The following is a 21,832-nucleotide window of genomic DNA, read 5'->3' as shown; positions in this document are numbered from 1 at the left end:
GGGATGGGCTTCCCCACACCTGCCCCCCTCAACCCTGCAGTCTGCAGGAAGGCCCCCCTTCCCGTCCCCTTCTTTCTGCCTCCATGGCCTCTGTTCTCCTAGGGCTGCCGGCTCTCCAGCCTCTAGCCTGCATGCTGGAGGGCAGGTGGGCTGCGTGGGACCCTGGCCCAGGGGAATGATGCAGCTCCTACCCCATCCCAGCCCACTGCACAGGGGGAGAAACTGAGGCCCAGCAGAGATGAGGCAGATCCAGGCCTCCACCCACCCACCCAGGACCTCCTATATCTGACACTCTCCCACCCGTGTGGTTGTCTAGGGTGTGACCACGGAGGCCAAAGGAGACTTCTGCAGTCATGGAAGGCTCCTTGGAAGAGGCGACGGTCTGCAGGGTGTGGAAGGGCTGGTGGAAATTGGAGGCGGGTGAGCAGGAGGCCCCCCCAGGTGGGAGCAGGAGGCCCCAGGCAGGACAGCTTCCTGCAGGCCCAGGAGAATGAAGTGGAAAGCGTCAGGAGAGGCTGCTTTGGAGCCCCAGGCTGGTAATGCCTGCTGTTTGCAAGGCTGCTCTGAGTAAAGGCCAGTCATGGGACCCAGTGCTCCACTCTGCCCAGGGGCTCTTGGGCTCACATGCCAGCCTGGGGGTGTCCCTTCCTCCTAGTGGGGCTCAGGTGAGAGCATCCCTGGGTTGGCCCTGCTGGAGGTCTTGGCTCCCAATGCCCCCAGGAGGGAGCGTGTAGATGGGGGCCCAATCCTCAGGACGATCCTCTTCACCAGCCTCGGGCGCTCTCACGCAGCAAATGGGGGCTGAGCACCTGCCAGCACCCCGCTGGTGCTGAGGACCCTGACCTTCAGGGCAGCCTGGCCTGCCCTCAAGGGCTCCCGGGAACCAGGCACAGACTGCAGGTGAGAAGTGCACGGCTGGAGCAAAGCAGGGAAGGGGGTGGGGTGGGACAGGAAGGCCTCACCAGGATGTGGCCTCTGCAATCACAGGGGAACACGGAGTTAGGACTGGGCCCGGCCGTCAGCCTGTCCTCAGCAGGGATAACCAGACCCTGCTCTGCCCTCTGGAGGAGCCACTTACGGGCTCAGGCTCCAGGTCTGCCGGGGTCACATCCTCCTTCTGGTGCCACGTTGATGAGTCCCTCCTTCCTTCGTGCAGAGGTGAACACAGTGCCTGCCCAGTGGGGGGATGGGGGTGGGGGAAGCTGCCGCCGTGAGATTAAGTGTCGCGTCAACGTTTGGACTGTCGGCGTCCACAGAATGTCTCAATGATTACTAGCGCTAGTGGGAAACACCGCCCTTTCCAGGAAGACCCCTGGTCTCTCTTTCAGATTCCAAGGCCAGAATTTGGGGGCCACTTATGAATCTGAGAAACGTCCTCTGCACTTTGTGACACTTGAATAGCTTTTTGCACCTTCAGGGGCACTTGAATAGTTTGTCAGAAGACTTGACATTGAGACTTTTCGGGAAAATCCAGGTCATCCAGTCACTGTGCTTATAGTTAGTTGTATAATTAAACTAAAAACTGAGAACATTGGGCTGTGCACAGGCAGATGGCACTCAACTGACCTCCACAGTTTTTGCGGTAGGTGTACTAGTTAGCTGTCACCACAGACATGCTGCATAACAAATAATCCCCCCCCCCCAATACTCAGAGTCTTAAAGCAGTAGCCAGTTCCTCCCTTGGGTCTGTGGCTTGACTGCTCTTGGCCAACCTCTGCCAGGCTCGTCCGTGTGTGGGGGCTGAGCTGATGTAAACTCTGCTCTGCTCCACCCTTTCCTCCTGGGACCATGGCTCTTCTCACGTCCTGTGGCTCAGGCGCAGTAGGGGCGAGCCTGGTCATGCAGGCGCTTTTCAAGCCTTTGGTCACATGGCCTAAACTCAGATCCTGGTGGAGAGAGAGACCCTGTGATTTTAGGGGAGGAGCTGCAGGGCCGCCGGCACAGGGCATGGGGGCTGGGGCTTGCAGGTCCTCAGCCAGGGGGGTTGAGACAGCCAGGCTCGCCAGCCTTTCTTGCCCTCCTCTGTGTGTGTGTGTGTGTGTGTGCCCCCAGCCACAGGATGAGGGCATTTCCTCGTGTGTGTGTGTGTGTGTCGGCCTGGCCACAGGATGAGGGCATTTCCTTGTGTGTGTGTGTGTGTGTGTGTGTGTGTCTGGGCCCGGCCGCAGGATGAGGGCATTTCCTTGTGTGTGTGTGTGTGTGTGTGTGTCTGTCTGTCTGTCTGTCTGGGCCCGGCCGCAGGATAGGGCATTCTCTTGTGTGTGTGTGTGTGTGTGTGTGTCTGGGCCCGGCCGCAGGATAGGGCATTCTCGTGTGTGTGTGTGTGTCTGGGCCTGGCCACAGGATGAGGGCATTTCCTTGTGTGTGTGTGTGTGTGTGTGTGTGTGTGTGTGTGTGTGTCTGGGCCCGGCCGCAGGATAGGGCATTCTCGTGTGTGTGTGTGTGTGTGTGTGCATGTGTGTCTGGGCCTGGCCACAGGATGAGGGCATTTCCTTGTGTGTGTGTGTGTGTGTGTGTGTGTGTGTGTGTCTGGGCCCGGCCGCAGGATAGGGCATTTCCTTGTGTGTGTGTGTGTGTGTGTGTATGTGTGTCTGGGCCCGGCCGGCCCGGCCGCAGGATAGGGCATTTCCTCGTGTGTGTGTGTGTGTGTGTGTGTGTGTGTGTCTGGGCCCGGCCGCAGGATAGGGCATTTCCTCATGTGTGTGTGTGTGTGTGTGTGTGTGTGTGTGTGTGTGTGTGTGTGTCCGTGTCTGGGCCCAGCCGCAGGATGAGGGCATTTCAAAGTCAGCCTGCCTCCGAAGCAGCAGCGTTGGCGGGAGGGAATAACTCCGCTCCCACCAGGCTGAGAATAGCTCAGAATTGGGTCACGCTCCCCGAGAGCTCCGGTCACAGCCTCCAGCCTTTGAGGATAATCAGCTTTCTCCCCAACATCTGTCCCTTCAAAGAGGAGGGCAGACCGGGTGCAGGCACATTTTTAGAAGAAGCGGAGGGGATCGGGACGAGGCGGGGAGTCTGTTAGTGGCTGGCCCCTTCCGTCCCTCCCCCGCTTCCTTTGCTGTCCCCGCTCCATTCATGTCCCCTGCCTGGCAGGCCACTTCCACCCTTCCTGCCCACCCTGCCACTTACCCCACTCCCTGGGACCCATCAACCCCTGCCCAGGGCCAGGTCATGTGAGAAAGCTCCGAGGGTGCCCCCACCCTCCTGCCCTGACTCCTTCCTGGGCTCTCTTTCCTTCTGTCCTGGGTAAAGGTGATGGTGGGGAGTGGGCGACGCCCCTCTCCGAGGATTCAGGAGGCTCAGGTCTCTCCAGCCTTCAGGCTCTGACGTCCTGCTCGCCACTTGGGCCCAACGTGGAGTGCAGCCCCTTGGCCTGCCAGAGGAACTGGAATCTCTCAAACTGCTCTTTTCTTTCTTTTCTTTCTTAAAACAAAAACATGCCTTGATGAACTTAAGTGGCATGGTCACAACTATGGAAGCTTCCAGCACCAGCTACCTGGCTCTTTTCAAGGCTGCGCTTTTGTCAACAAGAGCTTAGTTTTCCCTCCCTTTGGTTGGAATATTTGTGCCGACGCCCCAGGCCCTTCTGGGATCACTGTGTCTCCCAGTGGATCCATCGCAGAGGCCCCTGGGCTCCCAGATTGAGAGCAGCAGGGGACAACAGGGCAACGCGGTGCGGGCACTTCTTTTGGTTCTGATTCGGACAAACCAAATGTTTTATTTTACAAAATAAGACAGCTGGGACATTTGAAGGCTGAGTGGATGTTTCATGGGTTTAGGAATGACAGCTTTTTTAGGTGTGCTAAGGATACTACGAAATGATAGGGTGGCTGGCATCTGCCTCAAAATAACCTGGGTGGGGGGAGGGGAGAGAGATCTGAAACCCTGGTCCCCTGGGACCAGGAAGCCTTTGGGATTCTCTCTACTTTCACCTTTCTTTGACATTTTCCATGATAAAGAGTTTTGTTTTGTTTTGTTTTAAAGGAGAAATGCTCCAGGCCACTTAACCATTTCTTTGCTCTTGGCTCCCCAGCCCTGGAGGAGGTCAGCCAGATCAATGCCCAGGGTCACTGGTCCCAGCCTCCCCTCCCAGGGCCACCAGGCTCCTCCTAAGTCGAGGGTGGGGGTGTGTCCCTCAGGTTCTCCAGCACTGGGGGCGGGGGCAGCAGGTCACACGCTGTGGGGCAGGAGAGAGACACAGAGGGTTGGTCCCCGGCAGGGGAAACGGTGAGCTGTCCACTCTCTGCTCCCCTCAGCGTGGATCCAGGGGCCACAGACCCAGGAGCCAGCTTGCTGTGGTGGAGCGTGGGCCTTGGGAGCGGCTCCCAGCCTCGCGGGTGGGGGGGGAGGGCTGCAGGACGCCCTCACCTCCTGCCTCGGAGGGGGTGCTGCCCCAGCTCCAGGAGACGGCCCCTCTTCTGGCCTCTCCAGCTCCAGACAACCACCCTGTATTGGCTTCCAGACCCTCCCCGTAGCCCTGTACCCCCTTCGTCCACCCTGCTGCCACCAATAGGCCTGACCTCATGCCATGCCCCCAGAAGATAGCTAAGGGACTCATTCGATTGCAGTGTAATTCCCATACAAGGATGGACCCGTTTAACAGTCCAGCTCCAGGAGTGCTGGACCCACGTATGCACCCCTGGACCCCCGCTGTCCCTCCTTAGTCTGTCTCCGCGCCCATCCCAGACGGACACTCGGCCGCCTTCTGTCACTGTCATTACATTTGCCGATAAAATGAATCTAAACGGGCGAGTGAACCGGGGGGTGGGACGAGGTCTGAACACAGCCTCTTTCCGTGGTGTCAGGGAGCACCTACAGGGCCAGCAGCGGACACATGGCTCCGCAGGACCCAGGCTGCTGGGCACGCCGATGGGAAGGCTCTGAGCCGCTGGACGCACTCGGGTGAGCAAGGCCCGGGCCTGTGGAGGCGAGGGCCCTGCCGAGGAATGCGGGTGGCCGCCTGTGGGGCAGGGGCTGCGGGGGCAACAGACAGAGGCTTGTTGCTAAGCTACGGGCACAATGGACATTCCAGGCACCAGGCAACTGGGACAGAGACCTTTCTCGGTGGGAGGAGGCATGGGGGCCCAGGCCACCCCCACCCCCACCCCCAGCTCTGCTGTCCCCCAGGACGTGAGGCACACGCTGCCTGGCCCCTCGGGGCCTCCGACACCCAGGCCCACTAGCCGGGCACCCAGTGGGGAGGGTGGCCAGCGCGTGCTTCTGCAGCTCAGGCTGACCCAGCCCTCCGTGCCGGCCACCTCCTCTGGGCCTCTGTCTCCTCTGACCGTGCTTCCTGGCCGGTCCCCCCAAGGTTCAAGGGCAGGGCTCTCACAGGGTCCCGGGCAGAGCTTAGAAGTTTTGGTGGGCCTCCAGTCCTCCGCCCCCTCCCCAGCCCTTAGGCTCAGCACCTCCGCTTTTGGCCGCACCTGGCCGGGGCTGGCTCTGCTGGTGGCCACGCCCGGCAGGGCCCTAGGCCCTCGGCGGCTGGCCCCAGTGTCCAGCGCGGCCTCTGTTTGTCTGGGACAAGACAAGGGGTAGGTCGGCTCCCTTCGGGCTCCACTTCCTCCCTCCGTGGAGAGACTGCTAAGGAGCTCTGGGCCCAGGGCCACCAGCTGGTGCCCGGCGGGGGTGGGGGGGGCTTGGCGGCCCTTCTCACCCCGCTAACGGTCATCAAGCTCCTGGTCCGGCCACCGGGCCTTGGCCCTCGCAGTTCCCGCATCCAGCGGCCCAGGGCCCCCTCCACCAGGGTGGCCGAGCCGCCACGTCCCCCGCAGCCCCGAGAGACAGACACCCCAGGAGCCCACCCAGGCCTGTCTCCCACTGCACAGTGCCGGGGCCCCAGCTGAACTGCGCAGTCCTTGCGGGCCCGACCGTGTCCAAGCTCTGCGTCCACAGGTACGGCGTTGGAGCCCACCAGGCACCGTCTCTGCACTTTCTCAGCTTTTGTCTCTGTTCTCTGCTACCCTGTCTTTGCTGACCCTGCCACCGGGCTGGCCTCCCGGCCCCTGCCCGAGGAGGTGCCCAGTGCAGTCTGGAGGGGGGTGACTCGCCCTCACTGTGCACGCTTGGCAGAAGGGTGAGAGTTTCTCCCAGCCCCACCGGCGGGGGGCTGGGTGGTTTGCGGCAAAAGACTTGCCCTCTCTGAGCCTCAGCCCCCCACCCCCTGTGCAACAGGGTACGCCCAGCAGCTCCCTGGCTGGGCTTAGGGGGTTTCCCGCATGGGGACGTGCCCAGGCCTGCAAGCCCCTCACCCCACCACATACACACGCACACACGTGTATGCACACACATGCACAGAGATGAATGCACAGGTGCACGTGCCAGGCGTCGTGGGATCCAGGGAGATAGTAGTTTCAGAGCCCCCCATGCCCGAGCCCACCCCAGGATGCTTCCTTATGCCGGCCTCATGGTTCCCCTCCCCCTCCTGCAGCCCTCATCCTTGAAGCTTGCCTGCCTGTCCTGGGACCCAGACAGACAGCTGGACACAGACCCTCCCACACCAGGCCAAGACCCCCCCCACCAAGAGCTGCCTGGGCCCAGCAAGGCATCTGGGGTGGGGTCTGCACCTCAACAGGTGCTCTCACTTATCAGGAGCAAAGCCAGGGGACTGCTCCCATCTCCTCCCCCACTCCGTCCACTTCCCAGGGAGGCAGCCTGGGCCTCTCCAAGGCCGAGCAGGGGCCCCTCGGGGTCTCTTCTAGGCCAGAGCTGAGGACAAAGAGGCAGCTGCCAGCAGGGCGGGTTGGGGGGCCTCGGCCTTTGTGAGCACAGGGCCCCTCCTGGTGACCTCACCACCGGCCAGAGAAGGGCCCTTTCTTCCCAAAGGCGGCAGTTGGGAATCTGCCTGGGGACAAAGCGGCTGCCCGGCAGGGGACCAGTGAGGGGCTGGCCCCCCCATGGCATAAATTAGGGGGGCTGAAGTGGGGGAGGGGAGAGCAGGGCGGCTGCAGCTGGTGCCCAGAGGAAGGCACGCACAGACGGCCACCGAACCCCCCTCCCACACCGGTGCACGAGCTGCCCCCCTCCGAGGCTCATTCATTCATCTCTACTCCTTCATTCATTCCACACATGGCCACTGGGCACAGGCCCTGGGGACACAGAAGAGCATCTGGAGGAGGAAGGAGTGAATGGACGGGTGATGGGTGGGGCTCCCATTCTGGAGGGGGAATTGGGACAGCCAGTCACCGTGGTCCCCAGGCTCCAGGGCTGGGCAGGGAGCTAGTCCATCCAAGCAGGTGCTCGGACACCCACAGCCACATGTCTGTCCCTGTGGGGAAACCAAGCCCCAGCAAGTGGCCAGGCCTGAGGTCACAGAGCAGCCTCTCAGCCTGGCCAGCTCCCCAGGTGAGGTCAGGAAGACATCTGGTTTTCAATGAGATCAGTGGTGTCGGGTGACATCCGCCCCCTGTGGGGCCCAGGGCTCCACAAGCATCCTCACTGCCTTGCTGGCCCGCGGCCCTCCCTCTTCAGGGCACCTCCCCTGCACCAGAGATGACCCCTGGGTGAGGCCCTGCTGGGTCAGGTGGCCCAGGGTGGCCAGTGGTGGCAGGGCATGTGGACATCACAGATAGTGCCCGGCCAGCACAAGTCACCCAGAGAGCCCCTTGGGCTGTCCCATGGATGCCCCAGCTCTCCTCTGTGGCCTACTGAGCCCTGCTGGGCACCGGAGACATCTGCCCCCATCCCCGAGGCTCTGAGTGCACCAGGGCCCCAGGCCGGGCGGGCTTCCTGCAGGCGGAGGCAACAGGGCAGATGGCCCTGAATGTCAGGCCGGGTCCAGGAGGCAGGCACAGGAGACCTGGTACTGTCAGCAGGGCTTATGTCAGGCCCAGGGGGTCTCCTTCAAAGAGTGACAGCCCTCCCCACCTGCCCCACCAGCCATGAGTAGGATCTGGCCCTGCGTCCTGTCCACACTGAGCACAGAGGCCGAGAGGGTGTCTGAGCGTGTGGAGGGCACCAGCTCCGGGTTCTGTCCCCAGGGCTCCCGGCCCCGCCTCCCACCCAGATGCTGTCCTGACTTGGGGGACTTGGCCTGAGTTGTTTGGTTGGGGTCCGAGAACTTCGGGGCTTGCAGTCACTCCAGCAGCACAGAGAGCTCTGAGATTCCTGGTCCGGAAACGCCCAAAGCCCTTTTGCAACCACTGGGGCCAGAGCCCAGCGGGAGACAGGGAGGAAACTTACGCAACGGAGCACCGACTGGGTGCTGGACACTTCTGTCCTCCCATCACCCCCATTTATGGATGAGGAGACTGAGTCTCTGTGGCTGGGGAGGAGACCAGGAGGAGGCCTGAGGCTTCCAGGACACTGAGCCCCCAAAGGCTGGGGCGCAGCCCGCAGGAGCCCCTCACCCCCTCCCTGGAACAGAGAGCGAGCAGGGCGGGGGCGGGGTGTAAGTAGGCCAGCGCTCTGTGCAGCGTTGCTATGGCGCCGCCGTTGCTGGTGTGCAGGCTTCCTTCTGGGCCCTGTTCCCAGGACACCTCGAGCTAGCTGCCAGGCGTCCCTCCCCAGCCCGGCCAGGCCCCCTCGCCACGCTGGGGCTGCTCCCAGTCTCCGAGCCCTCCTCTACCCCCGGGCCCCTTGCCCACCCGCAGGCTGCCGGGGCGGGGGTGGGGGGGGCCGTGGCAGAGTGTCTGTCTCACCTCGTCACACACACATGCCTGCACACACAGCACACACAGCCTGTGCACACACTCACAGCACACGCGCGGCACTCGGTGAAGGTGAAGCTGCAGGAGCTCCGCCTCACAGTGGGAGGTGGGCTGCAGGGCAGAGCTTCGGCTCCAAGACGCCCCCGGACTCCGAGGGGCTGCGAAGCCCGGAGCTGGGCCTCGGCGGCCTTGGCGAGGGGCCTCCTCTAGCCTGGTTGCCCTGCTCAGGGAGCGGGGACGGGAGCGGCTCTTTGGGCCTAAGGGGCAGACTGAGCCGAGCAGCAGCGCGTTCGCTCGGGCCGCCTCTGGGCGCCGCTGGGCTCCTCCACACACCACGGCGGCTGCCGTGCCCACCCCGGGCCCCGCGTGTGCCTCGCTGGACTCAGCCCCGCGATGAAGTGGCTTTCACCGCCCGCTGCACAGGAAGTGGCCCAGGGAGGCCCTGGCGGGCAGCTGCCTTGGCCGGGGCCCCGCCCGCCTCGCTCCCGACGTCAGCTGACGTCAAGGCGTCGGTGAGGGGGCTGACCCCAGGGTCCCGGAAGCCCTGCCGGCAAGGACCCCTGCGAGGGCGGGCAGGGAGGGGCCGCGGGAGCCGAGTTCCCTGGGGAGGGCCAGGTGGGAGGGGCCGGGGGGACTCCCAGGCCCCCCTTCAGGGTCACAGCTGGGCCCTGTGAGCTCCCCCCTCCCAGTGTGACGCCAGGGGTCCTCACGCCCGCCCGCTGTCTGTGCAGGCGCTGGCTCGTCGCCAACAGGAGGGCCTGCGTCCTTCCGACCTGCGTCCCGCGGTGGCGGTGGCCCCGTGGGCACCCGCGTCCTTTGGGGTGAGCGCTTTGTCTGTCAGAATCCCAAGGGCCCGGGGAAAGGCCCTGAGCTGTTAGCAACGGCGGCCCTTCAGCACAAAGGCCTGCGGGCCCAGGAGGCCGAGGCTCCCCGGTGGGGATCCTACCTCTGCGCCCCCTGCAGCCTCCCCAGCCCAGCGGCCAGCAGCGCGTGAAGCTGTGTGAGGCGCCCAGGGAGCGCTCGAAAGGCAGAGCTGGCTCAGGGCAGAGGAGAGGGGCTCTTGAGAGGCCCCCAAAAGCTTCCGTGGGCAGGGGCGTGGTGGAGGGGCAGCGGGGGGAGAGGGGGCTTCGTGGAGGGGCGAGTGGGTGGGCCGGAGCTGGGAGCATGCTGGGGGTCCTAAGGGAGAAAGGGCAGGAGGCGTCCGACATCAGGGGCGGGGGCGGGGGAAAGGATCTTGCTCCTGGCGCTGAGGTGACAGTGGCACAGAGGCTTGCCTTGGGCACAGGCCAGGCTGGAGGCCGGGAGGGACCCCTGCACCCTGGGCCACCCACCAGGCCCCATGGCTGGAGCTGCTGCGGTCGCCCTCACACCTGCCCCCCTTGCTGCTGCAGGCGGCATGGGGCCAGAGGCCTGCTTCACACGGCGGCAGAGACCTTTGCCTGGCGCACGTCACCTGAGCTGCCCTGGGAGGCCCGCAGGGGGGAGCGGAGGCCTGGAGAAGGACAGGGCTCCTTGAGCCCTGGGAGCACCGGGGGAGGCCCAGGCAGGGCGAGGACCAGCCCTCCCTTCCCACTGCCCACAGCAGCGTTTCCTGACCCCGAGGGCCCAGACCCCCGGCCCGGGCTCGCCCACCTGCTACTGATTTCCAGTTCCTGCCTTCTCTTCGGTTTCCACTGACTTCCTGGGCACTCCTGCCCTAGACCTCAAAACACAGGAGCCCTAGTGGGGCCCGGGAACAGAGGATGAGACTGGGATCAGGCAGTTCAGCGGAGGGGCGGGGGCATCTGTCCCAGGCCGGAGCGCCTTGGGGCCCGGAGGGTCAGCACACGGGGCAGGGGGCAGGAAGTGGCATTTGGCTTGGACGTGAAGGTTGAGCTCAACTGCCCAGGAGGGAGGGACCAGCCTGCGTAGAGATGGGGGCGGACTGCAGGGCTGCCTTGCCAGCCAGGCCACCAGCTCCACCCTGATGGCGCGGTGCCACGTGAGCTGTGGGCAGGTGGGCCGACCCGGCCTGAGACGGTCCTGCTGGATCCCCAACTCCGAGGGGTGAGTCAGAAGCTGTGAGATCCACAGGCCTCCACGAGGACCCATCAGAGCGCGTGGTCGCGGCGTGACGGGTCATGGAACCCAGCACGAGCACCACGCACAGCTCGGGGACAGAAGCCGCAGCCAAGAGGCGCCGCGGCCACCTGTCCAGCGTCCCGAGGGCAGCTGCGCGGCCGGCGCCCCCGCCCGCTGCCTGCTGCTCCCTCCACCCGGGCGGGTCCTGGGCTCCGTGAAACTGGGCCGCGGGCGCCGCCTGGCGGCCGCACAGCAAAACAAGACTAGAGGGCGGGCCGCGGAGGGGAAGACCGCCCTACAAGGTCAGGGGCCCAACGTGGGAGCAGGTGCGCCGCGGTGCGGGCAGGGCCGTGCGGAGAGCCGGGCTGTGGGGTGGGTCTACCTAGGTCATCATTTTCCACCCAGCCGGGCAGGCCCCGCGCACTGTGGGGCTCACACAGGCCTCTAGGGATCTCATCTGGAGGGACCCCCTCCAGGGGCGCTCTCTCAAGCTGGCCCAAGCACAGGCCTAGCACCTGGACGGCCATCCACGGCAAAAGTCACGAGGCCTGGCTTGGTGGAGCTGCCGTGGCTGGGCCTGGCAGGGTCTCCCCAGAAGCACCCAGTCCCGGAAGGCCAGCTGAACCTGGCTCTCCTGTTCTTGGGGAGCCTCTGGTCTAGGATGAAACCCTGCCCTGCCAGGCACCCGTGGCTGCCCCCATAGCCAGCAAGGCCTTGTGGGATCCAGCCCTGCAGACTCTCACCTAACTTCTCACCTGGCTTCAACCACAGGAGCTGCTGCACCTCAGGGCCTTTGCACTGCTGTTGGTCTGCCTTCACACTCTTCCCCAGGCCCTTGCATGGCCCCTACCTCCTGGGCCACCCCGATAACCCTGTTGGTTAAAAGTGCCAAAAGATGCCTTTTTCTGAAAAGATGGAACCTGGACCTCCCAGAGAAAATCTGGCATATGGGACCCTGAGAGTGGCCTGGGCCTGCCTAAGCTGGCCTGTGGGGTAGGGCAGCATGATGAGGCTGTAGACGGTGCTGACGAGACCTCAGGCTTAAGAGCCAGGCCCATGGGACATGGCTGGCTTCTGTGCCTGCCTGCTAAATTCTCTGCATCTTTCTTTTCTTCTTTTTTTTTTCTTTGGCCGCACCGTGCAGCTTGTGGGATCTTAGTTCCCCGACCAGGGATTGAACGAACTCAGGCACTCGGCAGTGAGCGCGTGGAGCCCTAACCACTGGACCACCAGGCAAGTCCCTCTTTGCACCTTTAATAACCAGCTCATTTTGTTATTCAGCTAGACCCAGGGGGTTCTGTCACTTACACTGCTTATGTGACCCTGTCCCCTTGAGTAGACCCTCCTGCTGTTAGACCCCTGGTAGCCCCCATCCCCTGGCGCCACCCTCACCACCCTTGTAAACCCTGCCCCTGGGTCCCTCCCTCTGTCTGCTTCTCTTGCCCCACCCTCCCTCCGGGCCCTGCTGCCCTGGCCCCATTGCTCCCAGTTCAGTCCCTACGTCTGCCACCGGGGTGAGCCTTCAACAAAACTCCTCGTCTCCAAAGACCCAAATCCTCCCCTGGCTCACCAGGGCCCCCGGCACCCGTGCTCTGCCCCCTGCTCCCTGCCGAGGTTCTCCCAGGCCCTCAGGTACGCCTGGCACCAGACTCTGGGCCTCTACGCCCGATGCCCCCTCTCCTGGGAGGTCCTCCCACCCCGGGGGTCTCCCTGTAAAGGGTGTGCCCCTAGAGCGTCCTCTGACTCCCCCGTACAGGGGCTCAGGGCCCACGCGCACCCTCTCCCTTGGACTCGTCCGCCAGCCTGGCCGGCAAGACGAGGTGACCGAGGAGGCTGCAGTGGGCGCCCCTGAGGGCCCCTTACGTGGGGACTGACGTGTCCCTTGGGCTTCTCACCCAGCTGGGCGCTCGGCCAAGTGCAGTAAGTCAGAGGTGAGGGTGGCGACGTGCCAGCCTGGCTGGCCTTCCTGCCACATGGGTCTTGGGCACGGCCGCTGCTGAACCCACCAAGCGGGCGAGGTGGGCGTGAGGTGAGCTCCTGATGGTGACACTAGGGTTTCGGCTGCAGATGCAGTAGACCAAGCTTCTTTGGATCCAGATGAGCAAAAGGGCCGTTGATTTTATTTAATTAACTATTTGGCCGCGCCACACGGATCTTAGTTCCCCGACCGGGGACTGAACCCATGTCGTCATCAGTGAAGGTGCCAAGTCCTAACCACTGGACCTCCAGGGAATCCCCCTGATTCTAAACACTTTATGAAGCCATCTGAAGGTCTGAGATTTTCCATTTACTTATGCAGCAAGTTTTTTGGGGAATATGTATTATGTGCCAGGAGCCAAGGACACTGTTTCTAAAGAGAAGTTCAGCCAAAGGGTATCTGAGCGCCTACTGTTGCCTGGGCCTGGGGCTGCAAGGATGAAGAGAAGGTTCTGCCTCGGAAGGCACCGCAGCCTGGCGTGGGAGTGACAAGCCCGTGGGCCCCGAGGGATGCGGCAGGGGGGCGGGGGCCAGTACCAGGCCACGCCCGCTGTCTCAGGGATGGGGTTGAGGTGACAGAACCCACCAGTGGTCCCCACAGGTGGCTCGCCCCTCCACCCAACTCCACATCCTGAGTCTGCCGGAGGATGAGGTGGGACAATCTCGTGGGTGTGAGGCCCAGGAGATGGGAGGCTACAGGGAAATGGTGCAGGAGTTTAAAGGATTATTATACAAACATCAGCCATTTGCTATGACCGGTTCGGTGTTTCTCCAGTGTTTGTCCAACTGGGAGTCATGGGCGCCTGGAGCTCCGAAGGTCTGTGAATCCTAAGGGGGGGAAATGCCAACTACACTTTAACTGGCCGAGTTCTCGAACACTCAGTGCTCCGGACGCCTTCCTGCCGTCCAGCCTGCACCCACACTGATAAAACCAGAGCCCCTGGGGTGGGACCCTCCAGGTAAACCCTGTGTTTGCATGTACCCTACTGGGCTGTCCTGCCCTCCCGGTTCGCCATGCGGCCTCGGGCAGTGCCTTGGGCAAGTGATTGCTGTAGAGTCCAAATCTGTGAAATACACTTACCAAAACCTGCCGTGGAATGGTTCCCAGAGTTTAACATGCACATGAGACGTTTCGCCGAGGGCCTGGCACGCAGAAAGGTTCACTCAACGACGGCTTGAAAAATGTTTAAATGATAGCGGAAGCAACGTAGGACACCCCCCCGCCCTGCATCAGACACACTCTGACAGCCGGGCACCCGCTGACCTGCATCCGGGCCCCGATGCGGGCCTCGCTCACCCTCCAGTTAGCGCTTCTGCGCCCTGGAAGTAAGAACCAAGTTTGCCAGTGCTGTGCTGCTCAGCCCCTGTGCGACATCGCTGCCCTGCACTGGGGTTTCTCCTGTCTTGTTCCTGACCAGCCTCGGGGGGTCCCTGAGCCCTGTCCCTCAGCCTCCCTGGCCCATGGCACCCACGGTCTCTCTCCGGCGCTCACGGAGCACCTGCCCTGCTCTCCTGACATCCTGGAGTTTATGCCTGAGACAGATGTGGGACAACCGTGTCCTTTACCACCTCCACGCTGGTTGAGACACAATAGGATGGACATTTCCCAACCCGAGCACCGAGCACACACAGCAAGAGCTTGAGAACAGTTTTTTTTTAAATTTTATTTATTTATTTATTTATTTTTGGCTGCGTTGGGTCTTTGTTGCTGCGCGCGGGCTTTCTCTAGTTGTGTCGAGCGGGGGCTACTCTTCGTTGCGGTGCACAGGCTTCTCATTGCAGTGGCTTCTCTTGTTGCGGAGCACAGGCTTCTCATTGCAGTGGCTTCTCTTGTTGCGGAGCACAGGCTCTAGGCGCATGGGCTTCAGTAGTTGTGGCTCACGGGCTTAGTTGCTCCGCGGCATGTGGGATCTTCCCGGATCAGGGCTCAAACCCGTGTCCCCTCCATTGGCAGGCGGATTCTTAACCACTGCACCACCAGGGAAGTCCTTGAGAACAGTTTCTAACGTGCGTAAGTAACCCAAGCCTAACGGGGCAGAGCGCATCTTGGCGGGTGGCAGAGAATTAAAAATGTCAAATTTCCTGTCTTTTTAACCTGTACGATTTGTTTCTCCTGGCGTCTGGCCTATTACACATCACACACCTGCACGGCGGGGCTGGCCGCGCTGCTTCTCCACTTGGATCACCGGGAGGAACACGCAGGCAGAGAAGACAGAAGAGGGCCTGTAGGAGGAGGCGGGGAAAAGGCAAAACCAGTTGCTGCCACCACGTAATGGGTTGTAATGGGTTTACGACAGACAGCTGCCAAAGCGAGGGTGAGCTGCGAGGTGGGTGAGGGAGCCCGAGGCAGTGCAGAGCATTTTGGGAACGCTGGAAGGGCTAGATGGTCAGAGATGCACGGCCGCCCGGCTAGCTCAGGTGCAGAGCACGAGACTCTCAAATGGCCAGAAAAACATCTCCGTTAGGAAGATGAGCTTCAACAGCACAACACCTTACCTCAAACCTTTCCTCCGGGGAGAGGACCTTTCCAGAACGCCTCGAGTTTCCCCTCCTGCGAGTAAGGGCAGCTCCTGTGCGATTGGCCCGCGGGCACCCTCCCCAGGGAAGCAGCGCGTGAGGCCACATCTGCTCCAGGTTCCCTGGCCCCCCACTGCCTGGGTTGTTTACGGGGCAACAGTTACCCCTTTCCCCACCACTGGATCCCCGTCTGTGCTCGTCACTGCCCCCGACTGGAGCCAAGGAGCCCTCCCCCGGGCCTGGCCTGCTCAGGGGCACCCAAGTCAGACAGTACCCAAAGGTGAAAACATGACAACAGGACTCACACCTCAGACTCACGTCCTTTCTCCACCACAAAGAGAAGCTAAGAGATTTTTTATTTCACCAATAATTAAGGGTATACTAGTGTGTCTATCTCAAAATAATACTGAATTATTTAAGACACGGTATTACAGTAGTCACACAGTTCACGGGGCGGGGACGGGAACCAACACGCTGGGATGACACACCTGAATTACACATGAAAATCAGTGTGGCAAATTGTTCTCCAATGATTCTTGAGAAAAACACTGCATGAGTTTAAAGCTAAAACGCTTTGCTTAAAAAAACCTGTGTGAACAGGATAAGCTTCGACCCTCCAAAACCAGATTAAAAACTGGCCAAGTAAAACAAATGAGAAAAACTGGTTAAACTTTTCAAATATACTAAATTATGTCAAATATATTATACCCAGGCAGTTTAGCAAAATAAAGCGTTAAATTGTACTTAGTAGACACAGTCATCATGTTTATTTTCATAACTACTTCACAGTAGGCTGATTAATCTGTTTGGATAAAGAATGACCTGAAAGCAATGCTGACTGAATGGAAGGTAAAGAAAGCAAACATTCCCAGCCAAGTTTTCGTGAACATGGATTATACAGTTTAATGCAGACCCAAGGCCAAACATTTTTAGGGGGTAGATTTTACTTCCAGTACAGATTCTCTTCATGTAAGATCATAAAAATACAATACAAAGTGATGAACCCAAAATACATGCAGCAGCCCACATTAACACACATGCCTCCCAACGAGGGACAGTAGCAGCTAAAGCCAGTATCACTAGGGCTCATTATGGGAACCGAATCATCAGGTACAAGGAACTAGAACAGACTGAAGACAGGGAGCGTCACTCCTCAGCACTCAAGGCTGATTTGATTATTTCAATGACCAAAATAATCCCCGTGAGAAATCCAACATGGCAGTGGATGGGCTCACTATCCTATACTCACCCCCGATGTGCAAAGATTAGCAGTTTGAGCCATCTCTGCGAGTTATGGAAAACACTGCTGGAAATGAATGCTAGGGGAAGACCTGCTTTCAAACAACAATGGATACTCTGAAAGCACAGGTTAACATTTAACTTTCAAATCTGAAATTAACGTGAAGTAGTGGGGCCTGGTGCAGGATGTGAGGACGTCTGAAGTGAGTTATAGAGTACAGCCTTGATTGCCCAGTGATATAACGCCAACAGTGCTCGAACTTAAAAACTCCTCAAGTTTTTAAGAGCACCCTAAAATTATGATACAGAATAGCAATCCTGAAACGACTTTGGTCAGCATGAGCTACCAATAAGCTGCACTGAAAGCCCGCTGGACGTGCAGGTGGAAGGCTCACGGCCCAAAGACCTCCGATTGCCCTTTGACCCCACTGTCCAATGAATCTAGAACATTTCTAGTAGGAAAGACATATCAAGGGCTTTTAATTATTGGGCAGTACTGAGACAAAGTGAAAACTTTTTAGGGCTACACGTTTATAATCTTTTAGGTATTTAGGGCTATTCCTTTATCCATTTTATTTTTAGCTGTTTCCAAAGTTATCAAATTATTATCTCTGAAAGAAAATAACAAATTACTATAGAGCTCAAAAGATGTACTCTAATACGATTATTTTGTGAGAGCTGACTACAGAGTAGTCTGTTTGTTAGTTATAATACTGGGGCAGCAAGTTATCAAGGCACTTCAGAAATCTGGGAAATTCTTCTGTTCACATTAACAGGCAACTGGTAAACTTGGACCCTCAAAAAGTATGTACAGAAATATGTACACCCTTTAGCAGAAGAAAAAAATTTCCTGCACTGACAGACTTTACTGGCCCTTTCAGGCACTAGAGAAACATCCATGTGCCAATAACATGAGTTAAGGAATGCAGCAGGTTGGTGCCCAACGTCTGCAGGTGCAGGGAGCTGACGCTCGCTTCCTCTGAACAAGCTTCAAAGAGCTGGTCCTGCAGGGCTGCCGACAGCTTCTGCTCTCATACACTATAAAACAGCATTGGGAATGTTTAACAAGTTTGTCCCTTATGCCTTGAACGACAGAAGAAGCCCATTACGTGCTACATGCAGACATTTTTGCTTATTTTAGCATAACCTGATAATTGGTAATTTCCACTTTTCATTATCTTACTATGGGTGTGGGTGTTTCCTTTTTTTATAAAAGGTCCATTAACTTCATTTAAATGTTCCCATCCTTAGTAATTTCTAAGGGAAATTGTAAGTTTAGATTTTACAAACAAAAACAACTTGAAGGTATTAGCTGGTGTTTTATCCCTTCTTCAATGCAGTCTCAAAGGTGTTTTTGCTATTCATTTTCATAATTTTCTTATGTCACACACAAAAATAAGACTCCCCCTCTAAATGCAGAGTACAGGAGAAAATACACTGTATTTCAAACAAAAAATGTTTATGAAAGAACCCACCATCCAAAAAAACAAAAAAACTCCCACCCTATTAAATTGGGTGGGACCAATTGGGTTTTATAAATGAAAAAAATCCTTCTGCTTTATTTAGCATAATAAAACATATCATTGTACTGCGTTTGTGCTTGGACCTTACTTCTACTTAACCAAAAATTTCCCCCTTCCTCATAACTGTCCTGGTATTTATTATGTAAGGTTATGTCTATTTCTAGATTCTGAAATATCTGCATTTTAATGCTTGAACAACCCATTAAAACTGTTTTAAAAGCTGCCCCTATTCCATTTTCTGATTTAAAAAAAAAAAACAAAAAAAACCACACCACAACATAGTGATCCAAATGGAAAAGTTAGTATGTTGTAATATTTGTTTTTCAACATCAAAAGCAGCAGAGATACTGAATATAATTTGCTTAAATCATAAATACCGAGATTGACGTATGCATGTATAAATCACATGCAGGCTCAACAAACTGAAAGCTCTCTATAAATACACAGACACATATATAAAGTGCAAAGTAAGAATGATCAACCATGGGCTCTCTGGCGTTTTAGTACTCCCACTCATCGGATTTCAAGTCGAGATAGCTGAGAATATTCTGTGCAAGCTTCACTGCCTGTTTCCGGGCAGACTTACACTTCTCCTCTCCCTGCGGGTCAACGGCGTCCAGGGCAAGCAGCTGCTTGGTGAGCAGCTCTTCCAGCCGGATGTAGTTCTTATCATTTCGACTGCCATCAAATGAGAGAACTTCCCCCTGGATCTCTGACAAGTTTCCCAGGACGTTCCAGACCGCTTTGTGTGAGGGGTGCTCCTCACAAACAAACAGCTTTCTTTTCTCAAGGGCTTCCTTCAAGTCGACGTAAGTGATGAGGGTCTGAACTTCAATCACCGCTCTTCTCCTGGCTTCCCGGATGCAGGGGTTTTTTTCAAGACTTACCTCATCCAACTGTCCAATCAAACCCTGCAGTTCTGTTTTGGAGCTCAGGTACAATTCTGAAGGATTCGGTGCTTGAAGAAGTTCGTTTTTTATTTCTCTCAGTCTCTTGAGGACCTTTTCTATTTTTAAAATGGAATGATTCTGCCCCAGGTCAAACGCATGAGTGGTATCTGCTTCCTCTTCTAAATCCAAGTACCTCAATAACTGGTTGATATCTTCCACGACCTCCTTCCGGTAATTTCTGATTTCTGTGTGCCCGCACACGTCTAAAGCATCCAGATCAGCCATCAGCCCCGAGAGCACACAAGATAAGTGCTTGCAAGTCTCATTACTGTTCACTCCCATAAGAAGGGCAATCAGAGTGCCTCTGGCCTTGTTCACTTCACACATCACAGAGTTAATTTTGGCAACTGAGGGATGCGCGTCCTCAGAAAGCGGCAGGGAAGGCTGCTTTTTCATGCAGTCCTCAATAATCTCTTGCACTGCACAGATTTTGGTTAAAGTGTGATACCGTGCTTTCCGCAAGGAGATCTTGCCTCCAGTTTTAACGTGTGTCAGCCTCAAAATGACATCCTGGATGCCTTCTTCAAACTCATCAGTTACGCAGTTGCCTCCACTATACAACGGCACAACCTTCTCTTTCACCAGGGACTGGGCTTCTGTAAAAATGTTCTGTATTTCGATCCGGCGTGGGTGGTTTGCATTCTGCTCCAACTCTTTGAGAAGATGCTCTGCTTCTTGCGCTGCCCTCTTCCTAGCTTGCTGAATATCTCCTTTTCCTTCAGTATCTACCGAGTCTATTTCAAAAAGTTGTTTCGTTAGAACCCTCTCCAGTTTCTTGTAATTCTTGTCGTCTGACAGACCACTGAAACCAATTACTTGCTGTTCTATGCTTTTTACCTCCTTTTGGATTTCCTGAAGCCTACTAATAGAAGGATGTTGGTTTCCCATCTCCATACTTTGGTTGTGTTCAGTTTCACAAGCACTAAAAGATGACAAACATAACTTATTACACCACAAAGCCTGCAGAATGGTAATCATATATTAATTCATTCTAAAAAGATATGCTTAAGAAATATGGCTTGTTATTGCGATCCCAAGCACAGCCACACTTGAGTGACTAATCAACACCCTCTCCTGAAAATAACCTAAACATGGCAGTGATTGAGACCGGGGTTACTGCAGTGGGGAATATGAGCCGGAGCTCTGGGCCTGGGAAATTCAGAGTTTCCTCAGTCATCAAAGAAAACGGCATATGCCTTCATAAGTATGCCATGAGGTTGAACTATCAGCTTGAAGAAAGCACAAGTACCTTAGGTCTTAACACTGGAAGCTGGTTTTTGGCAAGAGCAGGGCACCTCTGTGGAATGTACAACAGCAGCTCTTCTAACCTTCCAGACGTCATGGGTACACTGAAGCACCCCGACCAGACCAAAGTGCTATGCCTAGTTTCAGGAAAAGGAACTATAAACAAAAGGAGCTGAGCCACTGAAACCAACACCAGGGGTTCGCAGACACTCCCAAAAGTCCCTGCTTCTACTTCCTCTCCACCCTTTAAGCACTTGTGTAAAAACACCCTGTTTCTCGCCCCACCCTTTTCATACCTCACAAATCCTCCCTGCACAGGGATAAAATTCCACAGGGAAGGCGACTGGGTTATGTTAAAGGCACCACCTTGGGCTTCGGAGGCCTAGTACCCCCTAGGTCCTATCGTGCTCCTCTCCTCCTCCAAAACACACCCCACGAGAATGAGACAACTATGACTAATTCATTCACCAGCCTCCCGTTAAGGGTCCAGAAGGGTTTAACGCATTTTTTTTTTTTTTTTTTTACGCTCTTTCACGGGAGGGGGATGGATGCTCAACCGAAACTAATCCCCTGTGGGTGGCCGAGCCCAGAACACGCCTCTGGAAGCCCAGAAGAGCAGGCTGCCTCGACTGTTTCCTCCCCTCTCGCCCAGCCCTCCCAGCACTTTACCCAGCAGCGGTCTAAGCTGGTTTGGTCTTGCCTTCCCGTGGGTGAAGTGGCCAGATAGAAAATCGGCCCTTTACGGGGTGCGGCACCGGAGCTGCGCCCCAAGCTGCATCTCTCTCCCCCTCCCGGCTAGGTCTGAACTGGGCAGCCGGTGAAGGGGCCGGCGGTGGCAGCGGCAGCTACTGGCCGCAGCGGCCGCTCCGGGCGTCTCGCCCGGGCCCCACGACGCGCCCGCCGGCCTGACCTCACAATGGCCCGTGGGGGGAGGGGACGGCCGTGCTCGGCCGGGCAGAGAAGCCGGCGAGAAGGGAGGGAACTCGGGCCCGGCCGGCTGCGGGGAGCCCGGCTCCGAAACCAGGCCCGGCCGCGTCTGACCCGGGGCGGGGGTGGCGCCAACTCCGGCCCGGCCGGAGCGGGGCGGCGCCCCGGGACAGGGGTCTTCCGCTGGCAGCCCGCGCCGAGGTGAGGCCGCGCGCCCCCACCCGCCCCGCGGAGGCCTCCGCCCTCGCTCACCTGCGCCGCCCGCGCCATCGCACGCTTTGCCACCAACGCCCCGCAGTCTTGCCGTCGCCGGGCCCGGCAGCCCCGCCCCCGGGCCGAACACTCCCCGCCCTGGGAAAAAGTCCTCCGGCGTCCGCGCTGCACCTCGACCCTTGCTGAGCCCGCCGCTAGCCGCCTAGCGCAGTCCCCTGGAATGCCCGCGCCCGAGGAGCTGCCACCCGGGCGCGCTCGCGCCGTTCGGCCGCCCACGCAGCCTGTCACATGCCGGGCAAGCTCACGGTCGGCCGAGTCGTCCCCTCCCGCGGGCTTTGCGACCGTGCCGTAAGGCAGCCCCTCGCGCCGTCGCGACTCCGCTGTGCGTCGCGGGGGCCGCCGGACGGCAGCCATGGCGGCCTTGCGACCCCCGAGGAGGGCCCTGCTTTGTCTCTGCCGCGCCTTCTCCAGCGGCGGCTGCCAGCTCGCCCCCGAGCGCGGCGGTGAGCGCAGGGATGCCGCGCCGAGCCGGGTG

The 21,832-nt window shown here is 58.3% G+C and overlaps 2 protein-coding genes and 1 long non-coding RNA gene across 12 annotated transcripts in view; 2 read left to right on the top strand and 1 right to left on the bottom strand.

Moving 5' to 3' along the window:
- Positions 1-8,761: 8,761 nt before the first annotated feature.
- On the top strand, positions 8,762-18,027 carry LOC309626063. The gene is made up of 2 exons (XR_014242943.1): positions 8,762-9,466; positions 11,851-18,027. It is a non-coding gene; the product is annotated as an uncharacterized lncRNA (long non-coding RNA).
- BAG5 (BAG cochaperone 5) lies at positions 16,078-21,468 on the bottom strand. Of its 2 annotated transcripts, none has more exons than XM_082386342.1 (2): positions 21,337-21,468; positions 16,078-19,834 (listed from the first exon to the last, which is right to left on the bottom strand). In XM_082386342.1, the coding sequence occupies exon 2, from the start codon at positions 19,804-19,806 to the stop codon at positions 18,463-18,465; it is 1,344 nt and encodes a 447-aa protein (XP_082242468.1). In that variant the 5' UTR covers positions 19,807-19,834; positions 21,337-21,468; the 3' UTR covers positions 16,078-18,462. The 2 variants fall into 2 exon arrangements, with proteins under 2 accessions (XP_082242468.1, XP_082242469.1); XM_082386343.1 differs by lacking the exon at positions 21,337-21,468 and adding an exon at positions 20,162-20,428.
- A 228-nt stretch (positions 21,469-21,696) lies between these two features.
- COA8 (cytochrome c oxidase assembly factor 8) overlaps positions 21,697-21,832 on the top strand; it is a 32,571-nt gene continuing 32,435 nt past the window's right edge. For all 9 annotated transcript variants that reach the window (XR_014242939.1, XR_014242940.1, XR_014242941.1 and 6 more), the window contains exon 1: positions 21,697-21,829. Coding sequence is in view for 6 of the 9 variants with exons in the window: in XM_082386352.1 (XP_082242478.1) it covers positions 21,710-21,829 (120 nt within the window). In the remaining 3 variants the exon portion in view is untranslated. The remainder of the gene's footprint in view (positions 21,830-21,832) is intronic.

Source organism: Balaenoptera borealis (assembly GCF_965194805.1).
Source record: "Balaenoptera borealis genome assembly, chromosome: 3".
NCBI classification, from domain to species: domain Eukaryota; kingdom Metazoa; phylum Chordata; class Mammalia; order Artiodactyla; family Balaenopteridae; genus Balaenoptera; species Balaenoptera borealis.
This window is presented reverse-complemented; position numbering and strand designations above follow the sequence as displayed.

What these genes read in the sequence shown, in the direction of transcription:
- BAG5 (XM_082386342.1), bottom strand. Translation starts at nt 19,806, where the DNA reads ATGGAGATGGGAAACCAACATCCTTCTATTAGTAGGCTTCAGGAAATC.